Source organism: Pyrgilauda ruficollis, unplaced genomic scaffold (assembly GCF_017590135.1).
Source record: "Pyrgilauda ruficollis isolate IOZ18807 unplaced genomic scaffold, ASM1759013v1 scaffold86, whole genome shotgun sequence".
Lineage (NCBI taxonomy): Eukaryota > Metazoa > Chordata > Aves > Passeriformes > Passeridae > Pyrgilauda > Pyrgilauda ruficollis.
Window position 1 is genome coordinate 2,898,722 of NW_024530599.1, and position 24,437 is coordinate 2,923,158.

General features: G+C 40.9%; 1 protein-coding gene across 4 annotated transcripts in view; it reads left to right on the plus strand.

Annotated features, from left to right (window-relative positions):
* TENM2 (teneurin transmembrane protein 2) overlaps nt 1-23,127 on the plus strand; it is a 479,299-nt gene extending 456,172 nt beyond the window's left edge. For all 4 annotated transcript variants that reach the window (XM_041488023.1, XM_041488020.1, XM_041488021.1 and 1 more), the window contains 7 exons: nt 434-1,308; nt 7,487-7,662; nt 9,219-9,454; nt 14,443-14,739; nt 15,601-17,215; nt 19,773-19,903; nt 21,229-23,127. In XM_041488023.1, the coding sequence (XP_041343957.1) occupies nt 434-1,308; nt 7,487-7,662; nt 9,219-9,454; nt 14,443-14,739; nt 15,601-17,215; nt 19,773-19,903; nt 21,229-21,990 (4,092 nt within the window). In that variant the 3' untranslated portion in view covers nt 21,991-23,127. The remainder of the gene's footprint in view (nt 1-433; nt 1,309-7,486; nt 7,663-9,218; nt 9,455-14,442; nt 14,740-15,600; nt 17,216-19,772; nt 19,904-21,228) is intronic.
* The last annotated feature ends 1,310 nt before the right edge of the window (nt 23,128-24,437 follow it).

Here is a 24,437-nt window from a genome sequence, read left to right on the forward strand (position 1 = left end):
GACTGCCTGGCCACTTAAGAATTACACATTATGCAGCACAAGATGATAACGTAGTTGATTGTTACTGAAATGAGTGAACCATCCTTTTTACTGTGGCTAACACAGTTTATTTATGCAACTGTAGAGAAATAAGGTTGAGATAATGGGAGTTATTGTCTTAATTGCCTGTTTTTCTGTAATTATTGTAGAGCTTCCACAATGTAGCATTCATTCTTGCACAGAAACACAATTAGCCAAAGTTACAACTGCACGTAGCTTTAATATTTCCGAAAAACAAAATCATTGTTTGAAATAGTTGCCGTTCATGACTTGGTTACATGATTTACACTGATAAACCCCTCACTAATTTGCTGTTGTTACACGTGGAATTTTAAACACTAGGAGTGTACTTTTCAGTTTCGAGTTTTACAGTAATAATTTGTGCAACTCATAGGTACGGCTGGAGTGGCCTACTGATCTCGCTGTCAATCCCATGGACAACTCCCTTTATGTCCTAGAGAACAATGTTATTTTACGGATCACAGAAAACCATCAAGTTAGCATTATTGCTGGACGCCCCATGCACTGCCAGGTTCCTGGTATAGACTACTCTCTTAGCAAACTGGCTATTCATTCTGCACTTGAATCAGCCAGTGCCATTGCCATCTCACACACAGGAGTTCTTTACATCAGTGAGACAGATGAAAAAAAAATTAATCGGCTACGCCAGGTAACTACCAATGGAGAAATATGCCTTCTTGCAGGGGCAGCTTCAGACTGTGATTGCAAAAATGATGTCAACTGTAATTGCTATGCTGGGGATGATGGGTATGCCACTGATGCCATCTTAAATTCACCATCTTCCTTAGCTGTGGCCCCAGATGGTACCATCTACATAGCTGATCTCGGAAATATCCGCATTAGGGCTGTCAGTAAAAACAGGCCCATTCTTAATTCCTTTAACCAATATGAAGCTGCATCTCCAGGAGAACAGGAGCTGTATGTCTTCAATGCTGATGGGATTCACCAGTACACTCTGAGCCTCGTTACTGGGGAGTACTTGTACAATTTCACCTATAGCAGCGATAACGATGTCACGGAGGTGATGGACAACAATGGCAACTCCTTGAAGGTGCGCCGGGACGCCAGCGGGATGCCCCGCCACTTACTGATGCCGGACAATCAGATTGTCACGCTGGCTGTTGGCACTAATGGTGGACTCAAGCTGGTCTCAACACAGACCCTGGAGCTCGGATTAATGACATATAATGGAAACAGTGGTCTCTTAGCAACGAAGAGTGATGAAACAGGATGGACAACATTTTATGAGTAAGAATGTTTTTGGATATATTAAGCATACATTTATTTTTCAAACGCTAGTGAGTAGGCCCTAGGCTGACCCTGCTGCAATTTGTTTTAGGTTTTTCAATGATACTGATTAAGGCCGTTGCACCTCAGTCCAGGGTGATGCTGGAAATGGTCAAGTGGCTTTGTGATGGCGTCCTTTGGGTGGGTGCTGATCCCCCTAAATCCCTGCCTGGGGTTTGAGTTTGGGGCAGCTCATCCCCGCCCAGCACAGAGGTCCGTGTGCCGTGGACAGAACCACGGCTTAGTTAAGCTGCTGTTCATGGTCAGCACGGCTGCCCACAGCCAGAGCAGCCCTGCACTCCCCCTGCAGCTCCCACAGAGCTGCCTCTCTCTAGGAACCCTCATGCTGCAGCTTCTTTTGGAACTCAAATTATCTCTTTCTGTTCAGCCTCATATATTACTCATGGTTGTTAAAATGTTGATTAACTTCAATGATTGTTCATTCCTGAGACAAGTGAGGAAATTAGATCCCCAGCTATCTGTCAGACCCCTGGTGTAACTTCCATAATTTGTAGATAACCCAAAAGCACACTGGTGTTCATGAGCATATAGATTAAATAGACAGAACTTCCTCTTCAAATGAAATTCATCTGAAGAGATGAGGTTCAGAAGTATATTAAAAATCTAGAAAAACTAGTCCAATTTTTATTAATATTTATCCTGTTCTTAGTAGTCTCATTGCCATTTTTTGATCAAAACAATTTTAAAAAGAGAAGCTAAATGACATATTGAAAAATATATTTAAGTATGGCAAGTATGATGCCATGTATTTTGTCTGAATTAGTTAATGATTAAAAAATATCATTCCCCAAATCAGTGAGTAGAAAATAGGAATAAGCTTTATATTTAATTTCAAATGGCAGGCTTATTTTCAAGTCACAGCCTAGTAATGGCACACACCTCTTAGTTTATTGATGCATTCAGCTTGGCCACCTGTTTCCTCTGTTCAGAGAAAATGTAAGAAATGCAGGAATAGAGGGAGCTGCGCTCGGCGCGCTGGGAACGCCTGCCCCGCACAGCAGGGATGCTGCGGCTGTTCCCGTCGGAAGGAGCGCAGTGCCCTCTCGTGGGGCCCTGCATCCCAGCCGCTCGCTCCTCTCCTCCAGCCTGGCCCTTCACCTGCCGAGGGGCTTATTTTTCCTTACTATTTTGCAAAAAAATTATTTCTTTACCACAAATTCGTTACACAAATAGTTCAGTTACATGGCCACATGAAGGTATGACCTGCTGATTATAAGCTCAAGTAAAAGCTCACTGGACCAGACAGAATAAAATTTCATATTATTGCTGATGAGACGTGGATGCCCTTCTAGGAAGGTTTTTTTGTTGTTTTTTTTCCTCAATAGGTAGCTCAAGATGCAGTAATATAAATTAGCTATTTCTCAAACAACAGAAACTGAATAGTAAAGTAATTTAAATTTCTACATGAAAATCCATGGAATATTAAAAAATGTTGTCAGAAAGTTACTGGTTACAAAACTGGTATAACTGGTGTCTGAGAGTCACACCAAGTGCTAAGTTAACATGGTTTATTAGAAAAATTCTATTATGATTCCTAAGGAATCTCTTACTGAGATCAGCTGAAAATATCATTTAATGTGTACATAGTGCTGCAGATTTTTTTCCAAGATCAAATAAGAAAAGATGCACAACCTTTGCCTCAGGTCAGTGGAAGTTAAATACCATCTTTAGATCTAAATATTACAGCCTGAGGTACTGTCTCAGATAATTAGTAACTTTGATGAGGCAACAGAAATAATTTATTTCTCCCAGATTTGTACATATATTCTCATAAACATAGAGCCCATAGATGAGAGAACCATAAAGACATTATTTAAATTGAATATATTATTTAAATTGAATATACAAACCTAAAGAATCACAGTCCACAGTCACTCAGTACTGGTTTCTGGTTTGTGTTTTTTCTCTGAAACAGCTCCTAAGAGAAAATTCTGTATTCATCATTCTGCAATTTTTTTGGTAGCTATAACTTAGTATAAATTGAAGATGAAAGAAGTATTCAGCCAATGAGAGTTTATAAGGACAATAAAATAGTTTTCTCTGCAGTTACATTCATGCATTCATACAGACACAATCAGCAGTCAAAATTGTTAATATGGCAGCAGAACTGGAAAAGAACAGAGGTCTTTTAAGTGGTAAAGTACTACATGAGTTAAAGTTCTTATGAAAAATTTATGTCAGTGCATTTATATCAATCAGGCTCTGAAGTGCCATGTTATCTTATTGGGTATATTCCTCTCAATTATCTGAAACTTTACCCTGAAAATGCTCTCAGAATTAAATTTGTACAGCTAATCTAGGTGTGCATCTGCATAAGCAGAGAGCTGCAGACGCAGGCTGGTTTGTGTGTGCACACTCCATATGTGAGTTCCATAGATGGCATCTGTGCACGTGCCTGCAGCTCATTTGCAGCAGGAGCAGCCAAGGCTCTTCAATAATAGAACAGCTACCAGCAGGCTCGCATGGGGTAATTTAAGCTTGGCTTGGGCACGAAGCACAGATCTTTGAAGCAGCTCCCAGTGGTATTCCTCTCGGTCTAGGGAGCATCCTAAGAGAATGCTGCAGGTTTTTTTTTTTTCTGAAATCAGTTTTAAAAGGGAGAGAAAACAGGGGTGTATGTAAATGTGTGTGGATCCGGGCCCTGCCCAGCTCTGTGTTAAGTCAGAAGATGCTGTTCCTCCTCTGCAGTGCTGGTTATGGCCCTGCCCTTCCTGCTCCACCCACAAGCTGTCAGCAGCACAACTCAAACCTGAGACTGGGATGCTGGTCATAAAAACTGGGACAGCAGCCCTCAGGGCACTGCCACAAGCCCACTGGAGGGATGGGTGCGCAGATGCTTGTAGCTACCTGAGGAGGTGCCAAGGGCTCAGTGTGTCCCATGGTCCAGGCTGAGCTGCAGGTGTGGCCACGGGCAGCTCAGAGCCATCAGGCTGGCAGAGACAGCCAGCTCTGTGCCTCTGTCACCCAGAGCTGTCCTGGGAAACCTTTGCCTGCTGGCAGCGGGGTCTTGGTCACAGTTAGCAAAGAGCTGGTGAGGTACCAGTGGGGAGATGCTGTTGTTTGTTGGTTTTTAAGACACTGGGATAAAGAAAGGTTGTTCGCCCTTGTAATGTTATTAGTAGAAAAATGTGTGATGAAGCCTTACTCCAACTGAGGTCAGTAAGAAAAGCTCAGGAATTTCAGAGTACCCAGAGCCCACCTCATCTGAAAATGTAAAGGTTGCCTTATCATCCAGGCTGATGCTGTGTCCCAGACTGCAATAGGTAGAGACTGCTTCTGCAGAAGACACCAGGTCAATTAATATCTTTTTCATTGTAAATTTTGTTTTTTTACTTCATTAGAGCCAGGTTCGTGACATGAAGAAGAGAAGTACAAAATCATTTAATTAATATATAATTTATTCTTATTATTCAGATAAATGTCTGGGTGTTGTATTCTACTGAGCACTTGTTCTCATATAATACATAAATTTTTTAAAAACTTCAGGAATATGTCACTTAAATTTTGTGGTAGATAAAAGGTTTCTGTTACCTTCATTTTAATTTTTTTACCTTTAAAGTATTTTTTAAATAAGAATTTATTTTGATACAATGGACAAAGTAGAAATGCCTTCTTTATATATTGGTATCAGAGTGTGTATATATCATTTAAGAAGTGAATTTTTCATATATCTAACTCATAATCTAAATGGTCTGCAGATCTTCAGTGGCAGTACTTTTGTATGTATTTTGTTAAGTATGTCCATCACTTGCTTATAAACCCTTTTAAACTCTACTGTTGCTGCTTTCAAAGCTGTGACCAGCACTGGGGAAATATGTTTTACCCATGGCAGGGGTAAAACAATCATTTCTTGAAATAGCACTGGAATATTTCCATTTTTCTGCTTCAATCTCTGTATATCCACATCCATATTTACTTTTCAGACTGCCCTTACACTTTGAATAGAGATTTCCAGTGAGTAGCCCACAGCAATCCCCAGGAATTTTTCCTAGGTTAATTAAAAACCCAGCAATGTGAATGAAAACTTTAAATTAATGTCTCATTTGCATTGCCTAAAATATATTTGCTGATGGGGAATTTCACCGACCATTTTTCTGGAAGTTCACCGAGTGCTGCAGAGTCACACTGGAGACACTCAGTTTTTTGTAGTTTGTCCTAAATAACACTGTCTGTGCTGAAAGATTTGAGATCCAAGTGTTCTCTTCCTCACTCTGCTCATCATGAAACACACCACATACAGACTCTTAAGGGGCCTTATTAACCTTTAAGATTTTTAGAGTTGTCCAGTTTTTGTACTTTTTATTTTCCCCTGCAAGACTGATGCTTGGCTGGATCAAGTTCTTACTTTAGCTATTCTTTTGGAGTTCTTTTCAATATTTTTTGGTGAAGACTTCTATAAAGACTTAACCCACTTTCACATATTATCTCAACATACTATCTTTTTTTCAGTATCTTGCTGATATGATAATCTATCTCTATATAAATATATATCTGTCTGTGGTGAGAAACTTGTGACTATATTGAGAAAAATCATGCTGCTTAATCTTTCTTTGATCCTGAACTACTTAAATGAACACAATGTATTATTGGTCCCTTTTAGGTCGCATGATGCTTTGTTTTATTGATTTCCTTCTTTGCCTAATACTTCCATTGGTTCTGGTAAGGCTTGTTGCTCCACAGGTGATTTTTTCCTTCCTGCCCAATGTTCAGTTGAAGGGTGCAACCATTTGCAATGGATTTGAAAGTCATATATTTTGTTCATTTTAACTGAGGAACCAATCCGTGTCTTAATTTTTTAGATATGCTGTACAGTTCAGGTGGCCTAGTCTGAAGCTTCTGAGTGTTTTAATTGTAAACCCATGTTGAAAGCTCTGCTTTTGTTTTCATCTTCACAGCTAACCACAGCCTGCAATGAACTGAGCTAGCTCCATGGTACTAAATGTGCTCCTCTCCTCTTCTGTTACTCTCAGGCAGTGCAATGGATTTACCAGTTCTCTTCCAGGCTTCCTGCTTCCTGCATCTCTGCATCCCAAGGATGACCAGTTGGTTTCAATCTCTACCTAAATTTTTCCCTTTATCTACACAGGACATTTTTTCTTGCCTTTCTGCTCTCTAGAAGCACCTGTGCTTTGGTAGCGGCTGGGTGAGAGACTTGCACGAGTAGAGAATTGCAGCAAGCAGTGTCAGACTGGAATGCTGATTTTGTTTCAGGTCCCCATTTCTTGCCCCTAAGATCCAAGAGATTGCTTCTTTAGCAAAAGTATGCGCACAACTAGAGCATACTGCAGGAAAGGGGGAAAGGGTATGATTTGATTTCCAGCAGCATTCCTTCTTTCCCCCTCCTCAGGCTTTATACCTCTAAAGAAATTTAACTCTGTAAAATCATGGAAAGCCTTTTTTGTCTTTTTTTTTTTCTTTTTTTTTCTTCTTTTTTTTTTTTTTTTTTTTAATCTTTATGCCTCTGGAGTATTTAACTCATTTTCTAAGGTTTATTCTGAGTGCTGACTGCTGCCCTTTGTGCAGCTCCAACCTCTGTCCTGTGCTTTTCATCTTTCATCTTTATGATCCAAAATACTGACCCCAAAATGCAGTTCAATACCACAGATAAGATCTAAATGAAATTATTATGTTATCAAGCTGATGTCTATTTTAATACTTTATGTCAAGTTTATTCCTTGATATGTCATTCAAGACCATACTTAGTTTCCACTAGGTATTCAAAAGCAAATGTGCAGTTTATGCAATTGTTTATTGCAGTGTCCATTAGAAGTTCACTTCCTTAGAGTGAAATACAACTATTAAAATACCAGACTAATTTACTAGTTATAATTGTTTGAGCCAAATATCACTCCATATATTAATAATAATTTAATTAATTTAATAATTCAAAATATGCTAGCCTGGATTTGCAGCCATGTAGTTGAGATCAGTATCTAAAAAATATTATTTCATCATTATAACCTCTTTCAAGAACAGAGAAATAGATATGGCCAGGATGTTCTTGAAAATCTGTTTCAGTCTGGGTTTTTTGCACAAATGTGGTGCATTATTAATACATTGGGTATTGAAATGAACATATATCCTCATGCTTTTTTGCTCTCACTAACTTTTCTATTAGCTATGATCATGAAGGGCGTCTGACCAATGTAACACGTCCCACTGGAGTGGTAACTAGCCTTCATCGAGAAATGGAAAAGTCTATTACCATCGACATTGAGAATTCTAATCGGGATGACGATGTCACGGTCATCACAAATCTCTCCTCTGTGGAGGCTTCCTATACAGTTGTTCAAGGTACCAAAGCACACTTCTCAGCACACTCCTAACCACACACACAGCCTGAGAAAGCAATTCACTAATGATTCGTGCCATTAGTACACTTATGAGCAGGGGGAAACCGTGTAAGACTTGCAAGAAAAACTCCCATAAAGCTTATTCCTAAAATGGCAGGTCTTCAGGACAGGTAAGAGCCATTTCACAGTCCTGCTTTGTTCAAGTACATATGGTCACTGTCTGCTGGGGAAGTTTAGTCCTGCCACTGCCTCCTGGGGCAGGGTCACTTCACCCACTTGCATATTTCTCTGTACTTCCCTGCAAAATTGGTTCTGACTTCTGTGCCACAGAGATGCAACCTGACTGCTGGATATGGCTGCTGGGGGAGATCCTTCTGGAGAGGCTCAGGAAGCCTTCTAGTGGAAGAAATCTAAATTTATACTCTGCCATTAATTACAGTGTAGAACAGTCAGGGCAGTGGATGGTGTGGTGCCAGAGATGGCCCTCCCAAGAGCAGTGTTACAGCCCGAGGGTGGCAGGAGGCAGCAGCAACACAGGCTCAGCGTTTGTGTAGAGCATTCCAGCACCGCCCAGGCATTGTATCTGATGGAGTGGAGTCAGTTATCAAATATAGACTGAAAGGCATTTGGTGAGTGATGGGGCTTTTTAATTAAGATATAATGTCACTGGAATGAGAATATCACCGTCAAACAATAGTCTCCTCCTGACATAAATGTCAACATTTGTAGACTATTTTACCGTGACAGGTCTGGTTACAAAGACTTAATTTCTCTTATGCCAGATGAATAATTACGTAGATGCTGTCCTTCTGTCAGGCAAATATTGATGTGTTGCTGACAGCTGCACACTCTGGCACTCCATCCTGGCTGAGAGGGAACTTGGCTGTGTCAAACAGCTGGAGAGCAGCATGGCCAGAGAAGCACGGGCTTGTTTCTGTAACTTCTCCAACAGAGGCCGGGTGTGCACATCAGGCCAGTGTGGTTCTGGTGGGGAGGCAGGGAGGCAGGAGAGGGAGCCACTGTGGCTGCCAGCTTGCACTGCTGGAGCCTCACACCTTGAGGATTTAAAGCCATGCTGTAATTCTGTACAGGGCCTCTGCTTGGAGACAGTTTTTAAACAGAGGGAAACAAAAAAGAAGAGGCATTTACTTCTTCCTACTTACAAAGAGTCCAGCAATCATCTTCTTTTTCTTTTTGTCCTGAAGTTTAATGCTTTGTTATTTATCCAGCAGTTCAGTTTTCCGGAGTTTTTGTTCATATCAGACATAAATTACGTGGTTCAACACATATCACTGTGCATTTTGATTCACAATTAAGACTGAAGGGAAAACATAATGAAATAAACACAGTATCTCTCTGCAGGCTCACTGTTACACTACTGCTCTTTACATGACTCAGTAACATCTGTAATTTCCACCATAGTACCACGTAAATGGTAATTGCAGGCTGACTTCATTTAACATCAACAGGAGTGCAATAAAAAACCAATCAAATTAAGCTATATGTTTTCTTTATGACTGGAGTAGCTAAATTATTTTCTTTTCATTATTGCTGTAGATCAAGTGAGGAACAGCTACCAGCTCTGTAATAATGGTACTTTGAGAGTGATGTATGCCAATGGCATGAGCATTAGCTTTCACAGCGAGCCTCATGTCCTGGCTGGGACTGTGACTCCCACCATAGGACGATGTAATATTTCTCTACCCATGGAAAATGGTTTAAACTCAATTGAATGGCGCCTGAGGAAGGAGCAGATTAAAGGCAAAGTGACGGTGTTTGGAAGAAAGCTCAGGGTAAGTAGAACCTGTTGTCACAATAATCACCATTTCCTCTTTGGGCAGAAAATTAATGTTTTTATTTTAAAGGATGTTACTTTTACTTGTTAAAAATGTACAGCTCTGGGATTGTCTTTGGTGTGACACTGTTTGAGAGCTCAGTTGGCTGCATGGGATCATCTGCTGCAATCAGCTATTGAGCTTCCTTACTAAAAGTGTTCCAAAAGAGATTGGTAAAAATACCTAGAATATTACAGAATCACAGAATCATCAATGTTAGAATAGACCTTCAACATCATTTAGTCCAATCATTGCCCCAGCCCCACTGTAATTGCCCCAAACCATATCCCCAAATGTCATATCCCAATGCCTCTGGAACACATCCTGAGATGATGACTCCACCCCTTTCCTAGGCAACATACTCTAATGCATGAACACTTTCAGTGAAGAAAGTTTTTCCAATATCTAATCTGAACCTCCCCTGGTACAACTTCAGGCCATTTCCTCTTGTCCTTTCATTTGAGATATGGCAGAAGAGGCTGACCCCCATCTTGGTAACTCCTTTCAGGGACTTGTGGAGAGCAATTAGGTACCCCCAAACCAACTTTTCTGCAGATTAAACACCCCCAGTTCCCTCAGCCACTCCTCAAAAGATGTATTCTAGAGCCTCCCCCAGCTTCATTGCCCCGTTGCTGCAAAACACTCTGCCTCTCAAGGGGGTGGGAATCTGAGCACTCACCACTTGTAAAATTGCCAGGACAGACTCATCCCAGCTGGTGCTGGGGAGCAAACACAACTACAGCATTCTGCTGCTGTAAAATCCCCCTACAGACTCACTGAGACAGGCATGTTGTGTTTATTCCCTTTCCCAAATGGCAGATTGGAAAATAATTGCCATAATTACAAAATTGTAAGAGCAGGATAAGGAAGACAGTCAGGTCATGTAATCTGTCCCCTGCCAAATTAAAGATCTGCTGCAGCTGGATTAATCCCATTCTGTGCTTTGCTGGCCTGATTTTCACTGATTTTTTTTTTTTTTTTTTGACTGGACTACTTCAGTATGTGCAGTTTTGGAAGGGATTTGAGATACTGGGCAGAAAACAAATGTAGATCAAGTGCTAATCAAGTCCTCACTCTTTAAGCAGTTGTTTCAACAACACTGAACACAAAATATAGTTCAGTGTGTTCAAGATCACATAGTAAATGCAAGATATGCAAGCAATTATGTAGTGATTTACCAAAAAAAAAAAAAAAAGGCTTGGATAATAATTTTTTTAATGTTTTCCTATTGCTAGCGTCTAATTCCCAGTGTTGAGTTGACAAATCTCTCCTCACTCTCACAAATGCTCAGAATGTACTTACTGGGGAGAAGGGGAAGGTTGGACAAAAAAATTGAATGAGATTAGCAGCTAATCCTTAATGACTAAATTTCATGTCTCTGTAATTGATTTTTGATGTGTTGACCCGCAGCAGTTGATTGGAAATGGAAAACAGATCAGCTCTGCATTTTGACTTGGTGTTGTTCAAAATAAAAATAAATAGGATGCTGAAATGAAATTGCAGTAATCCTAATTCTCAATACTAAAAATTTAATAGAGGTACTTGTGATAATTAGCTGAAGTTAAGCACATCTTAGTGCTGAAACCTTGCCTGAGACAGGTTTTCTGAGATAGGTTTTCTTGCATCATGTTTATGCAAATCAAAACAATGCTTTATCTAGCAACACCTCAACATTTAATTGTCTGGTGTTAGTTCCTGTAACAATAATCACATATCCATTTAGCTCTTTTAAATGAAAATCACTATGAGATTATCACAGGTTGAGTGGACTGAAAATGAAATTTGAAAATGAGGGAGAAAGCATAGAATTTATTTGCATCTCATTTATTCTAATTCATCTTTATAAATTGTTTGGTGAACGAAGCAGAGCAAGTGTGTTGGAATGCTGTGGGAAGCAGGTGGAAGGCAGGGGCAGCTGTGGCACACCACTAGTGACACAGAGCAGGGCACTGCTGCAGAGCTGACAGGGCACCAGGGCCACCTCCTGGAGCCCCAGTTCACAATCAGTGTGACTGGAGGGGTGGAAATTCATTGTGATTCACCTCTTGGCTGAGTACTTCACCTCACAGTACTCAGGGGAATATTTGCTGGAGCCCACACCCCTGTGCTTCTTAAAGGGGGCTTATAAAAAGATGGGGACATACTTTGTTTTAGTCTGTTGTGATAGGACAAGGTGTGGCAGCTTTATCTGAAAGAGGGTAGATGCAAAGTAGTGATACAGAAGTTTTATGGTGATGTGGAGAGGCACTGGCACAGGTTGCCCAGAGCAGTGGTAGGTGCCCCATTCCTGGAAGCATTGTGGGTGAGGTTGGCAAGGCTCTGCACAGCCTGGTGCAGTTGCAGATGTCCCTGCAACCCCCAGAGGGGTCGTACTGGGTGATTCCCAGGTGAATCCCAACCCAAAGCGTTGGCTGGTTGTATGAGCCCTCATGCAGTGGTGCTGCCTGAGCCCAGGCTCTGCCCACCCTGCTTTTGGCACATCCCAGCCACACCTGTTGGAATCTGCACACCTGCCTGGGCACATTTCATCACCCTGAGAAAGGAACTGCACCTTTATCGTATCCCACTCACTGCTGCTGCTGTTTGATGCACCACGTGTTCAGTGCCTGTAGTTTCAGATAAAGTGCTGCTGGGATTCCTGTCTGAAGTTTTGATTATGGAGCAGCATCATGTAAGTGATTTCTGTGGCCAGACCTTTCCAAGGCACAAAGGGCTCGTCCCTACAGCCACTTGAGCAGCAGCCAAGGGAAAACCAGATGTGCACGTGGGTAGTGAACAAAAGAGAAAGGGCCTGTCAAGTAATCTGCATTGTGATACTTGTGACTGCTCTCAGTGTTCCCAGGAAGGGTGGGAATTAGTCAGCCTGTTTGGGTTCCTATGTAATTAATATGATACTGCAATTACAGTCTCTGGTTTTACTCATTTTATAAATGCAAATGAAGGTACTGAATTATCCAAGCAGGTGATGTTTGTGTGTGCACCTCCAAGTGATATTTGCATGTGTGCATGGCTCTTGTGTGTGTAATCATTTTTAAAACCCTATTAATTTTTTTTCAGTGGCAAAACCAAGTAACTGTTATCATGTTTTTGAGAGAGGATGCCTGGAGTCTTTCCTTTATGCAGATTATTATTTCAGTTACTGTAATGGAGGGAACAAAACCCAAAAATCCTGACTGATTTATGAAGCTTCAGAAGTTACAAAAAACCAAAACAAACAAAACCCCCGAAGCTAAAATTCAGTTCATAATCTTTCTGAAAAGCATTTTTTTTTCTTTTTTTTTCTGCTCAACCCTAAGAAATTGGGCTATTTCATTCATACACTAACCTTTTAATTCTATAGCTAAATGTTTTTGAGAGGTCAAAGCTCTCTTCTGCTCATAAAAAGGGGGTTTTTTGTGTGCCTGCCATTAGGGTTGATCCTACAAAACAAGAGTAACCAGTTGAGAAACTACTGATATTGAGTTTGGCTTCCCTGGCTTTATTTTCATTGCAATGGGAAAGCAGAATATGACTTGTTTTGTCCCAAGGTGTTTTAAGAAAAAATACTCTGTCTTTTCTCTGAATCACAGGGCAAGTTGTTGCTGGGATAACCTTTGGGAAAACCTACAGAAAAGAGCTTTTTTTCCCTAGTAATTGCCCACTGAGGAAATGCAAACTGTTAAAGAGATTAATTTCATTAATGGAAAAAATTAGGATAATGAGCAATAATTTGAAATAATTATTTCTTTACAAACACGAAACTGTATTAATTTTAAATGTGTCTGTATAACTGAATTTCTACTGAGTTGGTTGGGGTGGGAATTGGGTTTACCCCTGCCAGTAAATATATCTCAGAATAATTTTTATATCCTCAAGAAAGGCTCAGGGTTAATTTACATATTGTTTGATGTACGGTTTAATTTTGGATAAGAGGAAATGTTGCATTATCAAAGCCACTGTAAAATATAAGCTAAAGAGCAAATTCCCAGAAATTGATGACTACTTTTAAGGGAGTCATTGCTCTGAAATTATATCTAATTTTAAAACTTCTACTTTATTAATGACACATCTACAATTAAATTGCTTAAGAAGCCTTATCAAATTACAGCATTAGCCTCAATTCTATGGCTTACCCCCCCAGTGAATATATTTATGTATCTCTCATTATAACACTCTCCCTAGAAGCCTCCCCATTTGGCATTCTTATTCTCCTTTGTCTCTGTTTTGCTCTTTTATTTTAAATAAATAAATAAATAAATAAGTCTGCCACTGAAACACTTCATGCTGTACTTTGAATTAAAATTATAACAAAAAAGGCGGGGGGGTGAAAGAAAAAAATATTTAACCTAATTATTTAGCACCTTTTCAACACTAGAAGTCCATCTTTCCCAGCCTGTATGATCAGGATTTTTAAGCCCATCCCAAGTGAAGGATCTATTGAATATTTGGAAAGTAAATGAAGAAAACAGTAAATTAATTCACTCCAAGCAGGGTGTTGCAATAACATGAAGCCAAGTGGCTAAACCTCAATAAAGAGACAAAAATTTCATCTGTTGTTCTTGGAGTGATTGTAGGGGAAAAGGCAAAAAAAATTGATGATGGAAGTGCAAAAATAAAAGAAAGTAGTGGAAAATAGAAAAATAGAATAAGTAGAAAAATATTCCCTGCAAAATAATTTGTTTCTCTGTACTTTAAGACCTCGATGTTCAGAATGTCTCTATGTTGTGACCATAATGGCAGCTTTTTACTGTAGGGTATCACCACTCATATTGCAGTGAGATGGGAAATACCCCAGTAAAACCCCAAATTATTTGAATATACTCCCAAGCAGAAAGCAAAAGCCAGTTAACAGGACCCCTACACTTTTCACAAAGGATTTCCCTGTTGGGCATCCTCTTTCCCCGCTGTAAGCGCGGAGGGCCGGCGTGCCCAGCGCGCGCTGAGCGCAGCCTCCTTCCCTCGTGCAGGTGCACGGCAGGAACTTGCTGTCCATCGACTACGACCGCAACATCCGCACCGAGAAGATCTACGACGACCACCGCAAATTCACGCTGCGCATCATCTACGACCAGCTGGGCCGGCCCTTCCTCTGGCTGCCCAGCAGCGGCCTGGCCGCTGTCAACGTGTCCTATTTCCTCAACGGGCGCCTGGCAGGGCTGCAGCGCGGGGCCATGAGCGAGAGGACGGACATCGACAAGCAGGGCAGGATCGTGTCGCGCATGTTCGCCGACGGCAAAGTGTGGAGCTACACCTACCTGGAAAACGTAGGTGGTGTCGTGTCCTCTCCTGGCAAGGACACAAAGTTCTGTTGGGCTTCATGGCACATAAATCACGCACACCCGCTAGCTACGATTTGGTGTATCCCAACTGTTAGCCACCCCTGGTCTCAAAATTCCTTATTTTTCAATTAGTCAGCTGAATGTGACTAATTCTTAATGGGAAATGTTTTGTTCATGGTTTCTGTCTTTTGATATTTTCCTGCCATAGAATGGCAATAAATTAGCGCAATGTATTGTGCTTAATTAAGCCCAAAAACGCATGACTAAACCTGACAAAAGGTTTGTGTAGAAACAGGTAATTCATCTCTAATTGTTACTTATTAAATGAAAGTATGGTAGCGCATTTTTACTTAGCCTAATTAGCACACTTCAGTCATAAAAGTGTCTTAAATACTGCAAAACTGCATATTGTTTTCCCTTTCCCTTCTTGTTGTTATAAGTAAAGCAGAACTGATGTTCTCTGCTTAGTTTCTCACATATTTCACAGTAGCAGTTGTGAATTTCAACTGCTGGCAGAAAGATAAATCAAGTCATTTATCTAACTCCTCTGCATCCCTCAGGTAAAAAAAAAAGAAAAATAAAAAAAAGTCCTCCTACAGGGAGGACAGCTCACAGGTTGCTAACCTACACTTTCTCTGGAGTGTCAGCGTATTGATTTCCAAGGAGCAGATCCTCTCATCTGGCAACCTGACAATATTCGTGAGCAACTCTGTGCCCCTGACTAATGTATCTGATTCTCTTTGTACTCATTTAACATTAGTGCCTCTCCAGTAAACTTTTCTTCGGTTCCCTCTCTCGGGCCACATGCTGATAGCCGGTAACCGTTTGTTGTTGTTTCCCCTGCAGTCGATGGTGCTGCTGCTGCAGAGCCAGCGCCAGTACATCTTTGAGTACGACTCCTCGGACCGCCTGCACGCCGTCACCATGCCCAGCGTGGCTCGGCACAGCATGTCCACTCACACCTCTGTGGGCTACATCAGGAACATCTACAACCCCCCCGAAAGCAACGCCTCCGTCATTTTTGATTACAGCGATGACGGGAGGATTCTGAAAACATCGTTTTTAGGGACTGGCCGACAAGTCTTCTACAAGTATGGAAAGCTATCCAAGCTGTCTGAAATTGTTTATGACAGCACGGCGGTTACTTTTGGATATGACGAAACTACAGGTGTCCTAAAAATGGTGAATTTGCAAAGTGGAGGGTTTTCTTGTACAATTCGCTATCGGAAAATTGGTCCTCTTGTTGACAAACAAATCTACAGGTTTTCTGAAGAAGGAATGGTCAATGCAAGGTTTGATTATACATATCATGACAACAGCTTCCGAATCGCGAGCATCAAACCCATCATAAGTGAGACGCCTCTTCCAGTTGACCTTTACCGTTACGATGAGATTTCTGGCAAAGTAGAGCATTTTGGCAAATTTGGAGTTATTTATTATGATATTAACCAAATTATCACCACAGCAGTTATGACGCTGAGCAAGCACTTCGACACCCACGGGCGCATTAAGGAAGTGCAGTACGAAATGTTCCGGTCCCTGATGTACTGGATGACCGTGCAGTACGACAGCATGGGAAGGGTGACCAAAAGAGAGCTCAAACTCGGTCCCTACGCCAACACAACCAAGTACACCTATGATTACGATGGAGATGGGCAACTGCAGAGCGTGGCAGTCAATGACAGGCCCACCTGGCGCTACAGCTATGACCTGAACGGGAACCTCCACCTCCTGAATCCTGGAAACAGCGTCCGACTGATGCCGCTGCGCTACGACCTCAGGGACAGGATCACGCGCCTGGGTGACATCCCCTACAAGATCGATGATGACGGGTTCCTGTGGCAGCGGGGTGCAGATGTGTTTGAGTACAACTCCAAAGGGCTCCTGACAAGAGCTTACAACAAAGCAAATGGGTGGAGTGTTCAGTACCGCTACGACGGACTGGGCCGAAGGGCTTCCTGCAAGACCAACCTGGGGCATCATCTACAGTATTTTTATGCTGATCTTCACAATCCAACAAGGGTAACTCATGTCTACAATCATTCCAACTCCGAAATTACCTCTTTGTACTACGATCTGCAAGGCCACCTCTTTGCAATGGAGAGCAGCAGTGGGGAAGAGTATTACGTGGCCTCTGATAACACAGGCACTCCGTTAGCTGTGTTCAGCATCAATGGCCTCATGATCAAGCAGCTCCAGTACACGGCCTATGGGGAGATCTATTACGACTCTAACCCAGATTTCCAGCTGGTCATTGGATTCCATGGAGGGCTGTATGATCCTTTAACCAAACTCGTGCATTTTACCCAAAGGGACTACGATGTCCTGGCTGGGCGCTGGACATCACCTGATTACACCATGTGGAAAAATATTGGCAAAGAACCCGCTCCTTTCAATCTGTACATGTTCAAGAGTAACAACCCTCTCAGCAATGAACTGGATCTAAAGAATTATGTAACAGGTGAGACTTCTTCACATTTATAATACATAACACTACAGCTTGGAAGCTGATTTGGGAAAGAAACCCAGCTTCTCCTTATGAGCCCTTTGCTCAATCCTCACATCAAGTTTGGACCATTTTGCTCTTTTGGCTATGAAAAGAAGTGGCCATTTCTGATTCCTTGGTACTGCTCTTCCCTGAATGAAGGGCTCTAAGTGAGAAGCCATGATGAATTATGGAGGGAAAAAAATAAATATAAGTTTGTGTGAATATAAAATTTTAGCACAGCCATAGTGCTCTTCCTATTGAACTAGTACTGTATAAAGTGTTCATTCTAATTCTGTACCAAGAAAAGTGAAGTCATGTATAGGAATCACTGGCAGGTTGGTTCAGAATCACAAACCAGAACTGCTCAGATCTCTTTCTTTCAGGGCTACTTTCAAAATTAACTACTGTCTGAGCTCATGGGCATATTATGAACTAGCACCAAGAATGGATTTAATTAGACCTCTTTTTCCCATTTAACTTTTAATATGCAAACAGTCTTTAATCTTTAAAATTAAATCCTTGATGTTTTTAAGATTATTTCATCCTGAAAGACTAATAAATGTTATGGATTTTGTAGAGCCAAGAAACAAAAGTCATTTTGATCACATATGTTAGAATTGGGTAAAACTTGAAACCCTTTCTTAATTAGGAATAATTTTTCACTTAGTAACATCACACAGTACTTGAACTAGCTGCTGGCAGTTTCTAAAAGGAAAGGTAATTAATATGTCTTCAGGAAAACCTTTTTTTCTGAATTGAATATGCAGTATACAATAATTAGAGTAGTGATACCATTTTTAAAAAGGAATTATCTTAATTTTAACAGTAATTTGAATTTCAAGAAAAGTGTGCATTTCCTTCAAAGAAAATCATAACACGTTTCATTAGTACATTGCAACCTGATAGTAGGTGTAACACACCACAGGTTCTAGTGGAGCAACTTTGCAATTAGGAGATAATGTGATTTGTATCTGATAGTGTGAAAATACTGGTGACTAAAACTATCTCATCCTCAATTCAACAAAAGTCCTATTTTCTTCCACTACCCTTTGATTTTGATTTTCAACATCATCATAATAAGTTTTGCTGCATTCTGAAGTTGTATTTATTTAATTTATCCATCCACTGGATGAAATTGAATAAGATAAATTGAATTTAGGGACAACACACACCTTGTAGTCTGTAAAAATACTTCATCAGTGATGCAAATATTTGTTGCTGTAGGACTGAACAGATTATCTTATTCAAGAAGTGATTATGGTGGCACCTTTGTTGTCATTGTTTTAAAAAAAAAAGAGAACAAAACAAAACACAAAAAAGTCTCCCCCCACAGTCCATTCTTAGTGTTAACCCCGACATTGCTTTATTCACAGGTTTTGCTGAAAACAAATTCCAGTGGCAAATGCAGTGCTGCAAAGCACATTAGCTCAGCAAAATAGTAACTGTTTTGTATATAGGTCCTCCTCTGGTTTCTGTGGAATTGGAGCAGCTGAAGTGAATTGTTCAGGAGATACCATTTTACCATAAAATAAAATTGAAGCCTTATGAGGAGCAGTAACCCTGTGCAGTCCAAAGGTTCAGGAAAAAAGAGTAAGCACTGTGTGATGGGAGATGGATACAGATACCTCATAGTGGCAGAGTATTTTACTACTTATTTGAGAGTCAGAATGACTAAGAAAAAAAAAGACTTTTGGGGAAAATAGGCTTTGCAACAGCTCAGCTCACAGAAGTGGCAATAGCAGCATCAGGAGCCACTGTAGGCCAGTGAGGAGAGATCTCCACTGGGAAAGACAGGAGAGAATTTTAAGCAAAAATTATCATGAATTCAGGAAACAGGAAATGTAAAATGGGGTCATGGATTCTTTTTTTGTTTAAAGAGTTATCATTTGGATAACTAAAATACATAATTAGTTCTTAATACCTGCAGAGTGAGAATTACTGTTATTAACTTACTTTCTTAGCTTTTACAGCTAGATCTAAGGATAGAGTTTTCGTGGTTGAACCCACATCTGGAACTTGCTGAGGCTTACCTCAGAGTTGAGCTGTAACACTCCCACAGAGCTCTTACTTTCCCTGGAGGGATTCGGAGGATATTTTTGTTGTCTAAATTTAGACATCTGATTTACAAATCCAGCTTCTCACTGCTTTTAATGGAGCCTCCTGAGACTTCATGACAGCTGATGGAAGTAGGACACAGAAGAGAAGCCAGGTCTTTCCCCAAAGGACTTTGCAGATGTTTTTAGAGTGTTCACCTAATAATGTATCATTATACCATACAGTTTATAGGTTACATATAGTAGCCATATCAGAAGGTGTCAGAGATGGAACAAGTACTGTATACTATAAAATATTTGGATAATTCATGTGCTCTAATGGAAAATAATGAAAGAGCTGGTATATCCCTGATGATTTAATTGTGATTTCAGTTGCTGCTTGAAATTAAGGAAGTCAAAGATGGTTTTCCTAATTTTTTTCCTTTATTTGTTAAACACATGTGTTTCTCACTTAGCTGTTTTCTTTCAATTTTTAGATGTCAAGAGCTGGTTGGTGATGTTTGGATTTCAGCTTAGCAACATCATTCCAGGTTTCCCTAGAGCAAAAATGTACTTTGTGTCACCACCATATGAGCTGTCTGAGAGTCAAGCATGTGAAAATGGACAGGTAGGCAGAAAGATTAAATTACTTTTTTTGGATAAATTTGCCCCACTCTATGGATTGAATCACTGGCTCTTCTGTAGTTACAGCAGAAGGCCAAGCACTTAATTCAGTGTAAAGTGAAGTGAGTATAGCTACATTTTATACTAATGAACATATGCCTTTCTTGCCAGCCTCCGTTGTTATCATAATTACAGTGTCATTAGTTTGTCTTTTATTGAGTTATTCCTTGATTAACAAGTTGTAACTCGATTAACTTGATTAGCAATGACAAAGGGAGACTTTGTCAGGGTAATTTATCATCTGTTGTACCTTTGGTAAAACCATCCTAATAATGTGTTCCAATAAACTTAGGTTGGTACTTGTTTTACTGGTAAAAAAGGGTTCTACTTCTCACCCTGCAAGAGGTTTTCTTACAATTTTTTTTCATTTTTCTAGGTAGAGGTTTTGATTTGCTACTCCATTTAACTTCAGTTACAGCATTCGTACTTGTCAGGTTAAGGGTGGACAACACTATATGGGTTTAACTTTACAATAAATTCCAGCCCATTTAATAAATTCAGAAGAGTACTAGGCCAATTCCAAACCTACTCTTTGCTAGGCTTATTTCATCTTTGCGGTAATACAACAAAAATAATCATATAAACCTAAACATACCACTTTCCCAGGCTTCCAAGTCATTTGAGTGTCTAAACCTCCTCTTCAGGAATTGCTTTGGTGCTTTTGGGCCCAAATTTCATCTGTTTACAAAAAAGTTTATATTCATAAGCCTTTTAGTTATATTTACTTGTTGAAATCTCTGGGGAAAAGTGTCCACAAGTTAAATGCTAGCTTTTAATGCATTGATTCTGCTTGTTTTCAGCTCTGATTAAAATTGTGCTAGACTGGGGCCTTTTTTATTCTTCTACTGGCATATTGGCCAAATTTGAAATGTGTGGAGCATATATGCTACAGAGGGTGCTGAGAAGTATTTTATTTGGTCTTACAGGTGGCAAAGTGATTTACTGAATCAGTATTTACCTGCTTCTGAACAAGATGTGGATGGATGGAGGGAGGGAGGGATGGATGGATGGATAGATAGATAGATAGATAGATAGATAGATAGATAGATAGGATGGATGGATGGATGGATGGATGGATGGATGGATGGATGGATGGATGGATGGATGGATGGATGGAAAACTGAGGGTGGTCTTTCAAAGTGTAGAATTTTTCTCTGCAAGTCTTTCCTTTAAAAAAGCAAAGCAAAGATCATTATTGGTCTCTGAAATGAGTATGTTCAGATCTGCATCTTCTTTGGTGGTTTTTTTGTTCTGTTCTGCTTTCCCCAGCTAATTACAGGAGTGCAGCAGACGACAGAACGACACAACCAGGCTTTCATGGCTCTGGAGGGACAGGTCATATCTAAAAGATTACACGCCAAAATTAGAGAAAAAGCAGGCCACTGGTTTGCCACAAGCACTCCCATCGTGGGGAAAGGAGTCATGTTTGCCGTGAAGGAAGGCCGTGTAACCACTGGTGTTTCCAGCATCGCCACAGACGACAGCAGGAAAATCGCCTCCGTCCTGAACGGCGCTCACTACCTGGAGAAGATGCACTACAGCATCGAGGGCAAGGACACCCACTACTTCGTGAAGGTCGGCTCGGCCGACAGCGACCTGGTCACCCTGGCCTTGACCAGCGGGAGGAAGGTCCTGGACAGCGGCATCAACGTCACCGTCTCGCAGCCCACGCTCCTCGTCAGCGGCAGGACTCGAAGGTTTACCAATGTTGAGTTTCAGTATTCCACCCTGCTGATCAACATCCGCTACGGACTGACCGCCGAGGCGCTGGACGAGGAGAAGGCCAGGGTGCTGGACCAGGCTCGGCAGCGGGCCCTGGCCGCGGCCTGGGCCAAGGAGCAGCAGAAGGCGCGGGACGGACGCGAGGGCAGCCGCGTATGGACAGACGGAGAGAGGCAGCAGCTCCTCAGCACGGGAAGGGTTCAAGGTTACGAGGGATATTATGTCCTGCCTGTGGAGCAGTACCCAGAGCTAGCAGACAGTAGCAGCAACATCCAGTTTTTAAGACAGAATGAAATGGGAAAGAGGTAACAAATTAACCTGCTGTCATCCTTTGCTGGATGAATCAGTAGTCATAACTGTTATCTCCTCTCCTAAGGAGATGAAGACCTAAATGGGGGCACTAGGCTGAGCTACTCTGGGATAGTAAGTGGCAAAAAAGCTCATATTTTTTGAGTTAAATGCTACTGTTCAAGTGATTAAAAACCACATCCTGAAGTGGACTAAAGCCAGACTGAAAACTCTTAACCGTACAAATTATAAAGTACCCCTGAAATATTACCCACTTGTTCTGGGTCTAAAGAAAAACAAAAAGAAGGCCTCGTATTGTATTACCTCACTCCATTCACACGTGAGCAAACTAAGAAATCCAAGTGGGCCACTTTCACTAACCAGCTGATGAAACACAGATGATTCAGACTGCTTGTTTGATAAATATCCAAGAGGTTTTCATTTAAAGCAAAATACAGATGCATTTAAAACATGACTTTGGGGTGATTTGTGTGTAGCAAATGGAGGACAAACGAAATGCAAGTGAGAGCGCACTGGAAATAGGAAAGGAAAATATATTTAAAAGTAACAAAACCACACTTGCACTCTGACCCTCCACTTGTCTGGCCTGAAGCTTAACTTATTCAAAGAGGGCAGAGTGTAAAGTTACATTCAAAATGGTGGCTATAAATCACTACAGATAAAAAAAATTCATACTCTGTTTGTCTTTGAAGATTTCCATTGTGGACAGTATAACACAGTTACAGGGTGTAGTCTGTTTAGATTCAGTAGTTTGTTGGTATCAGTTCCAGTAGAGCTGTGGGCATTGTGTTACACTATTGCAAATGGGCACCACGTCAGATCACCCTGTACATACATCAGCCAGAAGGCACAATCACTGTTTCAGATTTAAAAATTATTAGTGTGTTTGTTTGGTCGAGAAACTGAGACAATCACATTACGGTCACCACAAAATAAGAAAAAAAAAAGAAAAAAAAAAAGTCTAATAAGAACTTTGGTACAAGAACTTTTTTGTAATATACATGTATGAATTGTTCATTGAGTTTTTATATTAATTTTAATTTGCTGCTAAGCAAAGACTAGAGACAGGCAAAGATAATTTATGGCAAAGTGTTTAAATTGTTTATACATAAATAAAGTCTCTAAAACTCCTGTGAATTAGTTGTCTTCCATTGCAAAATCTTGTAAAAGCAATTCTTGTCTGGCTGTTTCTAATGCACACAGCATTTTGTATGTGGAAATGACTTCCTGTGGTTCAATGGATCCTGCAGGGGGCTGGTCCTTTGATCTCTGGGTAAGCAAAGTCCTTCACACACATCACCCAAAAATCTGCTTAGGACACAGGAGAAAATTGGTAAATGATTTAGGAATGCCCTCTCTGCACCTCATGACTAGCAGCCCTCAAACTGCTGTGTTTCAATTCTGGAATTAGTTTAATTGCACTGAAGTAACCTCTAAACAGTTTGAAAATGTAGTAACATAATATTAAGTGGAACATGCAAGGCTGTGCTGTGAGCCAGGAAGTCTCCATGAAATCTGTCTTCTTTGGGAGATTGCTTATTTCTACCACATTTAAAAATGGGAGGTAAGATCAAAGACCCTCTCCTAAGCAAACAGTCACTCCTGGAGATGATAAAAGGGAGCCATCCATCACCCAGAGCCCTGCCGCTTTTATCTCATTTAAGGATGTAGCTGGGGAGCTCTACTTAATTTTGAGAACAGTTTTGCTTTTGGGGTTGCAAATGAGGTTTTTAATGATTCATGATAGCAACAGAGATGCTCGAGCTGATTATGGGCATAAATTCACTCCAGGGCGTTTTTAAAGCCGAGCAGTTCGGTGCCTGTGTGGTGCAGCACCTGGAGCACTCAGAAAGCATGTCTCATTTTTCTGTGCAAACGAGAGCCACCCCGCTCTGACTGGGAGTTACACCTACCCATGCACCCCATGGGCACCCCAGCCCTGCTACTCATCCTCTGAAGATGAAGTCTGGCTGCATTTTCAGATGAAGTCCTGATTGTCCATCACTGCAGGTGTTTTTCTTTGCTGAAGGACTCGGAGTGCTGTTACATTATTATTTTGTTCTTTACAAGTGAAATCTCTTAAGGAAGTGGTTTTTTAAATGGGGGAATAAAACATGAAATCACGAAGTAGAGACACTTTGCATTATTGCAGTTTGTCTGGATTACCTGGCTCCGTCCTGGTAAGCTGCTTAGCTCATCTTTTGGGATAGAATTTCTTTTGCAGTTTCAGAGGGTTGAAATGAGAACCTCTTCCACGGTCCCCAGTGTTCTTCATTCTGTTACCATTCTCCTAAAGCTGAAACTCTTCAGAACTGGAGATTCTGCTACTTCAAAAAGGAACTCAGTTAAGCTAAAAGGGAAGCATCCTTTGAATATTAATGACTATCAGAGGAGATGTAACAAATTTCAGGGGATGCATCCCTACTCCTCTCCTTTGCAACTAACAC